Source organism: Nerophis ophidion, linkage group LG19 (genome assembly GCF_033978795.1).
Source record: "Nerophis ophidion isolate RoL-2023_Sa linkage group LG19, RoL_Noph_v1.0, whole genome shotgun sequence".
In the NCBI taxonomy this organism is placed as follows: domain Eukaryota; kingdom Metazoa; phylum Chordata; class Actinopteri; order Syngnathiformes; family Syngnathidae; genus Nerophis; species Nerophis ophidion.
In genome coordinates, this window is record NC_084629.1 from 45,686,835 (window position 1) to 45,696,834 (window position 10,000).

The following is a 10,000-nucleotide window of genomic DNA, read 5'->3' on the forward strand; positions in this document are numbered from 1 at the left end:
GACCCTGGCTGTTTCTATTTCACTTTGCCATGGTTACTGAAGATAATGAAATTACTTTCAGGAGAGATGAGCAGAGGGATACAAAACAGATTATTAGTCATGTGAAGCAATCCCTTTAAGGCCATTGCATGTAGACACATGAAAATATTTTTAATTTGTAGCCCCCTGCTCTGTATAAGTCAGGGGTGCCCACACTTTTTCTGCAGGCGAGCTACTTTTCAATTGACCAACTCGAGGGGATCTACCTCATTTATATATATCATTTATATTTATTTATTTATGAAAGAGACATTTTTGTCAACAAGTTAAATGTGTTTAATGATAATACAAGCATGTGTAACACATATAGATGTCTTTCTTTCACAAAGACAAGAATATAAGTTGGTGTATTACCTGATTCTGATGACTTGCATTGATTGGAATCAGACAGTAATGATGATAACGCCCACATTTTCAAATGGAGGAGAAAAAAAGTTGTCCTTTCTGTACAATACCACATGAAAGTGGTTGGTTTTTGGCATCTAATTCATCCAGCTTCCATACACTTTACAAGAAAAACATTGGCGGCAAATTCCGTAGCTTGCTTGATTGACATTCACGGCACCCGAGGGTCTTGTGAGATGACGCTGGCTGCTGCCAGTTCATTATTATGAAAAAATGACAGAGAGGAAGGCGAGAAACACTTTTTATTTCAACAGACTTTCGCGCCGTCCCTTCCGTCAAAACTCTAAAGGCCGACTGCACATTTCCTATCTTCACAATAAAAGCCCTGCTTCATGCTGCCTGCGCTAACAAAATAAGCGTCTCGGACTTCTGCACGCCAGCTTTCCGAGACTCTGTATTTAGTTAGCGCAGGCAGCATGAAGCAGGGCTTTTATTGTGAAGATAGGAAATGTGCAGTCGGCCTTTAGAGTTTTGACGGAAGGTACGGCGCGAGAGTCTGTTGAAATAAAAAGTGTTTCTCGCCTTCCTCTCGGTCATATTTTCATAATAATGATCTTGCAGCAGCCAGCGTCATCTCACAAGACCCTCCGGTACCGTGAATGTCATTTAAGTGACGTCTTGGTGAAGATTGATGATCACTCATTTTTAGGTCTATTTTTTTTAAAAGCCTGGCTGGAGATGGACTGACACACCCCCCGCGGTCGACTGGTAGCTCGCGGTCGACGTAATGGGCACCCCTGGTATAAGTGGTCAATTTATTAGATTAAACATGTGCATCATATTTGTTAACTTTATTAAGAATGTGCTGATAACATGTGTTAGACACAGACATGCAGTTAGGTCCATAAATATTTGGACATTGACACAATTTGCTAGTGTTCCAGCTAGGGTTTGGTGATAAGGCCTTTTATTAATACCTCGATATTTTCAGGCCATGTCACGATACACGATATATATCTCCATATTTTGCCTTAGCCTTGAATGAACACTTGATGCATATAATCACAGCAGTATGATGATTTTGTGTATACATTAAATCATTCTTGTATTAGTATATGCTCATTTTTTTTAACTTTCATGCCGAGTGTCAAGCCCATGGGATCATGTTTTGTTTTTGTCATGTTTGGTTTTATTTTTGGACACTCAGTTCCTGTTCCTGCACTTCCTTGTTTTCTTTGCTACCATGACAGAATGGAGCGAATTTTAGCGATATTACGGAGATGAAAGAAGGCCGTTTTAGTAACGCTTTTAATGTGTGCCTCAAAGGAGAGAGTTGGGTCGAAGATAATACCCAGATTCTTTACCGTGTCGCCTTGTTTAATTGTTTGGTTGTCAAATGTTAGAGTTGTATCATTAAATAGAGGTCGGTGTCTAGCAGGACCGATAATCAGCATTTCCGTTTTTTTGGCATTGAGTTGCAAAAAGTTAGCGGACATCCATTGTTTAATTTCATTAAGACACGCCTCCAGCTGACTACAATCCGGCGTGTTGGTCAGCTTTAGGGGCATGTAGAGTTGGGTGTCATCAGCATAACAGTGAAAGCTAACACCATATTTGCGTATGATGTCACCTAGCGCCAGCATGTAGATGCTGAAGAGTGCAGGGCCAAGGACCGAACCCTAGGGAACTCCACACGTTACCTTAACATAGTCCGAGGTCACACTGTTATGGGAGACACACTGCACCCTGTCAGTAAGATAAGAGTTAAACCAAGACAGGGCTAAGTCTGACATACCAATTCGTGTTTTGATACGTTCTAATAAAATATTATGATTTAAACCTGTAGTTGCCAGGTGGTCAGCCTGGCGACTTTATATCCCTCAACTCCTTCCATGCCATGCCATGCCTAGTTCCCCTCCTGCTCATACCACATACGTTTTTGATTTTGTTATGTCACAGTTGTTGAGTTTTGTTTGTTTTGTCTATAGTCATGCCATAGTGCCAGTTTTGTTTTCTAGTCAAGTTTGTTCTCCGCCCTCGTGCGCGCCTTTTGATAGCTTCCTTTGTTTGTAGTTTGTTAGTATAAATAAAAATGTACTTTCATTCACGTCCCGCCCGTGCCAATTTTCCTTTGCATCGGGAAAACAATCCACGCCCAAGTCCAAGTCTTGACACAGAGAGGGAAATCACAACTAAGTCAATTGAGCAAAAGTGTATTTATTAAACAGTTATTAAGCAGTGGCACAAACATTCATGTCATTTCCAAAACAATAAAGGGCAAGATTGTCAGAGACATTTTAAAACAAGCTATTTGTGCACTTTTGTGCATGATGTCACTAAGATGACATAACAAAACAACACTAAATTAAAGTGCACTTTTTGTACAGAATGCCACTACAATAGTTTAAAACAAATAAAGTGCACTTTTGTGCATGATGTCACACAAAAATATTTATATAATTGTCAAATAAAAATGAGCTGCATAATAGGAATTAAAATAGTGTATGTCCTTCATTATGTGGTAGGTTACTACGGACGTTATTAAATTCTGTTGTTGACTATTTTTTTTCCATGGAAAGCGCTCACTCGGCGGACAGCGGAAAGGCTTTAGGACGCCTTGTAATCCATTACACCCTGTAATACAGAAAATACTGTACTTAGAATTACATTAAATATGTATCTGCAATGTTTAAATCAAAAATGTGGACTCACTTTTATCTCACTATCTTACTCAGCAAAACCTATACCAGTACATTTAGTGCATTGGCTGGTAAATTGTGTTCTTTATCTTGTATTCCATCCGTCCATCCATCATCTTCTGCTTATCCGAGGTCGGGTCGCAGGGGCAGCAGCCTAAGCAGATCAACACAGTTTGGCGCTTCACTCAAATGACACAGCAGCTGTGTTGGTCACATGTCAACACTCCGGGGCGGTATAGCTCGGTTGGGAGAGCCAGCAACTTGGGTGTTGCAGGTTCAATTCCCACTTCCGCCATCCTAGTCACTGCTGTTGTGTCCTTGGGCAAGACACTTTACCCACCTGCTCCCAGTGCCACCCACACTGGTTTAAATGTAACTTAGATATTGGGTTTCACTATGTAAAGGGCTTTGAGTCACTAGAGAAAAGCGCTGTATAAATCAATGCAATCAAAGTTTATTTATATAGCCCCAAATCACAAATGTCTCAAAGGACTGCACAAATCATTACGACTACGACATCCTTGGAAGAACCCACAAAAGGGCAAGGAAAACTCACACCCAGTGGGCAGGGAGAATTCACATCCAGTGGGACGCCAGTGACAATGCTGACTATGAGAAACCTTGGAGAGGACCTCAGATGTGGGCAACCCCCCCCCCCCCCCCCCCCTCCCCCTCTAGGGGACCGAAAGCAATGGATGTCGAGCGGGTCTAACATGATACTGTGAAAGTTCAATCCATAGTGGCTCCAACACAGCCGCGAGAGTTCAGTTCAAGCGGATCCAAGACAGCAGCGAGAGTCCCGTCCACAGGAGACCATCTCAAGCGGAGGCGGATCAGCATTCACTTCACTTCACTTCACTTCACTCCGTCAATCAACTGTCATCTGTCATATCCATAGCAGCCACTAGCTCTTTCTCACCTGCACACACACACACACACACACACACACACACACACACACACACACACACACACACACACACACACACACTCATGGCAATTATCCACTAGTTCGTTTATGGCCACACTAAAAGTCAGACAACATGCAAGGTGTAAAATCCAGGTCGTTACGCAATGACTCCCCTGGACTGTGCTTTTTCCATCGTCATTTACTAAGAATATTAATTTATGGATGTTAACAATACAAACACATGTTTTGCAAACAGAAAGTTACAAAAATGTGCACTTTATCTCATACTTACATCTCATTGTGCATCTATACGGGGTCGGGTCGCGGGGGCAGCAACCTAAGCAGGGAAGCCCAGACTTTCCTGTCCACAGCCACTTCGTCCAGCTCTTCCCGGGGGAGACATAGTCTTCCCAACGTGTCCTGGGTCTTCCCCGTGGCCTCCTACCGGTTGGACGTGCCCTAAACACCTCCCTAGGGAGGCGTTCGGGTGGCATCCTGACCAGATGCCCGAACCACCTCATCTGGCTCCTCTCCATGTGGAGGAGCAGCGGCTTTACTTTGAGTTCCTCCCGGATGGCAGAGCTTCTCACCCTATTTCTAAGGGAGAAAGCCACCACCCAGTGGAGAAAACCCATTTCGGCCGCTTGTACCCGTGATCTTGTCCTTTCGGTCATGACCCAAAGCTCATGACCATAGGTGAGGATGGGAACGTAGATCGACCGGTAAATTGAGAGCTTTGCCTTCCGGCTCAGCTCCTTCTTCACCACAACAGATCGATACAACGTCCGCATTACTGAAGACGCCGCACCGATCCGCCTGTCGATCTCACGATCCACTCTTCCCCCACTGGTGAACAAGACTCCTAGGTACTTGAACTCCTCCACTTGGGGCAGGGTCTCCTCCCCATCCTGGAGATGGCACTCCACCCTTTTCCGGGCGAGAACCATGGACTCAGACTTGGAAAAAAAAAACAAAGCTCATGACCATAGGTGAGGATGGAAACGTAGATCGACCGGTAAATTGAGAGCTTTGCCTTCCGGCTCAGCTCCTTCTTCACCACAACAGATTGATACAGCGTCCGCAATACTGAAGACACCGCCTGTCGATCTCACGATCCACTCTTCCCTCACTCTTGAACAAGACTCCAAGGTACTTGAACTCCTCCACTTGGGGCAGGGTCTCCTCCCCAACCCGGAGATGGCACTCCACACTTATCCGGGCGATAACCATGGACTCGGACTTGGAACACTTGTAAAAACAAAACAAAAACTAAGGCTAATGACCATAGGTGAGGATGGGAACGTAGATCGACCGGTAAAATAGGAGCTTTGCCTTCCGGCTCAGCTCCTTTTTCACCACAACGTATCGATACAGCGTCCGCAATACTGAAGACACCGCCCGTCGATCTCACGATCCACTCTTCCCTCACTGGTGAACAAGACTCCTAGGTACTTGAACTCCTCCACTTGGGGCAGGGTCTCCTCCCAAACCCGGAGATGGCACTCCACTCTTATCCAGGCGAGAACCATGGACTCGAACTTGGAACACTTGGAAAAAACAAAAAAAAACTAAAGCTCATGACTATGGGTGAGGATGGGAACGTAGATCGACCGGTAAAATAGGAGCTTTGCCTTCCGGCTCAGCTCCTTTTTCACCACAACGTATCGATACAGCGTCCGCAATACTGAAGACACCGCCTGTCTATCTCACCATCCTCTCTTCCCTCACTGGTGAACAAGACTCTTAGGTACTTGAAGTCTTCCACTTGGGGCAGGGTCTCCTCCCCAACCCCAAGATGGCGCTCCACCCTTTTCCGGGCGAGAATGTATCTTGTATTATATTACTAAAATAATTGTACTGAACAGACAAGTGTATTCTTTTCATTACTTATCGTATATTTCTCCACTTAAAGTCCTACTGAAAGCCACTACTAGCGACCACGCAGTCTGATAGTTTATATATCAATGATGAAATATTAACATTGCAACACATGCCAATACGGCCGCTTTAGTTTACTAAATTGCAATTTTAAATTTTGCGCGGAAGTATCATGCTAAAACGTCACGGTATGATGACGTGTGCGCGTGACGTCACCCATTGTAGCGGACATTTTGTTCCAGCACCGTTCACAGCTATCAGTCGTCTGTTTTTATCGCATAATTCCACAGTATTCTGTGCTGCTGAATCTTTTGCAATTTGTTCAATGAATAATGGAGACGTCAAAGAAGAAAGCTGTAGGTGGGAAGCGGCGTATTGCGGCCGGCTTTAGCAACACAAACACAGCCGGTGTTTCCTTGTTTACATTCCCGAAAGATGATGGTGAAGCTTTACTATGGAACAGAGCGGTCAAGCGAACATGGTTCCCTACCACATGTCAACCGGCAGGTTTCTGTGAGAAAATGGTGGTAATAAGTTGGTTCTTACCGTAGACATGAGCGGAGAGCTTGCGTCGTTCCTTTGGAGGCAGCTGTGGAGTCTCTTGCCTCCTCTCACCTGACCGTCCCTGACCGTAGGTTGCTTCCACCGTTGGGGTGGGAAGAAAAAAAATCTCAGCCCGGCCGCCTTCGCCTCGTTGAGAAACGTGGCTTCCCTCGGAGACACTGGCGGTCAACCCTCCGGCTTTTTTTCCCCCCTGCTGTGCCAAATTCCGTTGACAAAAGTGCCAGGTTTACGGCACTTTCTTGCCGCACACTATTGCTATTGGATTGGACCACACACACAAAGTACAGTGTATTATACAGCGATCATTTGGAAAGATCGTGTTTCGAAGAGGGTCCCTTGCGAAGGGCAGAGATGGACATCGCCACCACTTGTCGACTGTTGCTGAAGAAAGGTGCGGGGCCGACCTTCACGTTGTACAAGTACGACCATATAATCTTACTAAAACACTAGTAACACAATAAGCAGATAAGGGATTTTCCAGAATTATCCTAGTAAATTTGTCTAATAACATCTGAATCGCTCCCATTGCCGTCTAGTCTTTTTTTTTTCTTTCTAGTCCTTCACTCTCACTTTCCTCATCCACAAATCTTTAATCCTCGCTCAAATTAATGGGGAAATCGTCACTTTCTCGGTCCGAATCGCTCTCGCTGCTGGTGGCCATGATTGTAAACAATGTTCAGATGTGAGGAGCTCCACAACCCGTGACGTCACGCGCACATCGTCTGCTACTTCCGCTACAGGCAAGGCTTTTTTATTAGCGACCAAAAGTTGCGAACTTTATCATCGATGTTCTCTACTAAATCCTTTCAGCAAAAATATGGCGAAATGATCAAGTATGACACATAGAATGGACCTGCTATCCCCGTTTAAATAAGAACATCTCATTTCAGTAGGACTTTAATCATCACTGGTTTACATATAAAACAAAAAAAAAAGCAAAAAAAAAAGAGTAATAATTTTGTTCCTGTTGTAGTAAATCAAGTCCTTACAAAACAGATTTGGTTGAACATTTGTATCAAAGGTGTTTTAATCAATCAATCAATCAATCAATGTTTATTTATATAGCCCCAAATCACAAATGTCTCAAAGGACTGCACAAATCATTACGACTACAACATCCTCGGAAGAACCCACAAAAGGGCAAGGAAAACTCACACCCAGTGGGCAGGGAGAATTCACATCCAGTGGGACGCCAGTGACAATGCTGACTATGAGAAACCTTGGAGAGGACCTCAGAAGTGGTCTAAAAAGGAGGTCTATTTAAAGGCTAGAGTATACAGATGAGTTTTAAGGTGAGACTTAAATGCTTCTACTGTTACCGGGAGGGCATTCCAGAGTACTGGAGCCCGAAATGAAAACGCTCTATAGCCCGCAGACTTTTTTTGGGCTTTGGGAATCACTAATAAGCCGGAGTCTTTTGAACGCAGATTTCTTGCCGGGACATATGGTACAATACAATCGGCAAGATAGGACGGAGCTAGACCGTGTAGTATTTTATACGTAAGTAGTAAAACCTTAAAGTCACATTTAAGTGCACAGGAAGCCAGTGCAGGTGAGCCAGTATAGGTATATATGTATGTATATATGTATATAAAGGTATATACAGTATAGGTATATATGTATGTATATATGTATATAAAGGTATATACAGTATAGGTATGTATGTATGTATGTATATAAAGGTATATACAGTATAGGTATATATGTATGTATATATGTATATAAAGGTATATACTGTATAGGTATATATGTATGTATATATGTATATAAAGGTATATACAGTATAGGTATATATGTATGTATATATGTATATAAAGGTATATACAGTATAGGTATATATGTATGTATATATGTATATAAAGGTATATACAGTATAGGTATATATGTATGTATATATGTATATAAAGGTATATACAGTATAGGTATATATGTATGCATATATGTATATAAAGGTATATACAGTATAGGTATATATGTATGTATATATGTATATAAAGGTATATACAGTATAGGTATATATGTATGTATATATGTATATAAAGGTATATACAGTATAGGTATATATGTATGTATATATGTATATAAAGGTATATACAGTATAGGTATATATGTATGTATATATGTATAGAAAGGTATATACAGTACAGGCGTAATGTGATCAAACTTTCTTGTTCTTGTCAAAAGTCTAGCAGCCGCATTTTGTACCAACTGTAATCTTTTAATGCTAGACATGGGGAGACCCGAAAATAATACGTTACAGTAATCGAGGCGAGGCGTAACAAACGCATGGATAATGATCTCAGTGTCTTTTTAGTGGACAGAATGGAGCGAATTTTAGCGATATTACGGCGATGAAAGAAGGCCGTTTTAGTAACGCTTTTTAATGTGTGACTCAAAGGAGAGAGTTGGGTCGGAGATTTTTTACCGACTCACCTTGTTTTATTATTTGGTTGTCAAATGTTAAAGTTGTATTCACGTCCATCATGTTTTCCTCTGCTGACACAATACGACTCCTTGTGACGCTCCATCATTGTCACCTGTCAAACACAGACACGTCCTCGGCGTCGGAGGACGAGGGCTCTCTGCGGCGAAAGGGACATCTGGCCAACTCCACACCCTACCAGAGTCACAGCCACCCGGCCGTGGAGCACTGGTTTAACCGGGTCATTCAGGGTTCGTCCACTTCGTCTTCCGCCTCCTCCACCTCGTCCCACCCGGGAGGGAGATCTACCACCACCGCCACCGCCACCAACAGCACCGCCCACAGCAGCCTCAACGCCAACACCAAAGCTTCCGCACTGTCTGACCTTATGGCGCACACCCACCTAGGTCAGTGACTCACACCATTTCTACATAATGTATGTCACTCCATTGTATTTTTCTTAAATTATTATAACTACATCCCATGCAGACAAGTCTGGTTTATAAAGCACTTTTTAAGGCAAGACAAAGAAGTGTCTTTTTACTATTTTACGGTGGCACAAAACACATCTTTCTGTGGCTGCCTCGGAGAAAGTTGCACATGTAAACAAACTACGATGAGTTCAAGGATCGCTGAATTTAGTAGGACAAAACGGTGCTCACGAAATACTCTGTGAGTCTTCTATTTGTACTTTCTCGGTGTGGAGTTTGCATGTTCTCCGTGTGTAGTTTTACTCCGGCATGTTTGGGTTTTGTTGGAGACTAAGTTTGAGCATAGTTATGAATGTGAGTGTGAATGAGAATTTGTCTATACCGTATTTGCTTGAACTGCCGCCGGGGCGATAATTGATTTAAAACCTCTTCTCACTCCGGCACTTACCAAAGGCATGCGGTAAAGGCAAGCATGCGCTGATTATTTTTTAAACCTATTCTCACTCCGGCACTTACCAAAGGCATGCGGTACATTTAGGCCTGCGCTTAGAAATTTGAGTTTGATGTAAGGATACCATCATGAAAAGCACATTTAATAAAAAAAACTTTATTACAGTTTTACCTTTACTTATAAATGAAGTCCATGCGCAGCTCCTTCTGATCAAAAGCATCAATAACTTGTTTATAGAAGTCTTCCTTATCTTTCTTCAGT

General features: G+C 42.9%; 1 protein-coding gene across 4 annotated transcripts in view; it reads left to right on the forward strand.

Moving 5' to 3' along the window:
• The window catches only part of dip2a (disco-interacting protein 2 homolog A), a 287,322-nt gene that overhangs the window by 166,434 nt on the left and 110,888 nt on the right, over window positions 1–10,000 (forward strand). For all 4 annotated transcript variants that reach the window (XM_061880114.1, XM_061880115.1, XM_061880116.1 and 1 more), the window contains exon 5: window positions 8,986–9,264. In XM_061880114.1, the coding sequence (XP_061736098.1) occupies window positions 8,986–9,264 (279 nt within the window). The remainder of the gene's footprint in view (window positions 1–8,985; window positions 9,265–10,000) is intronic.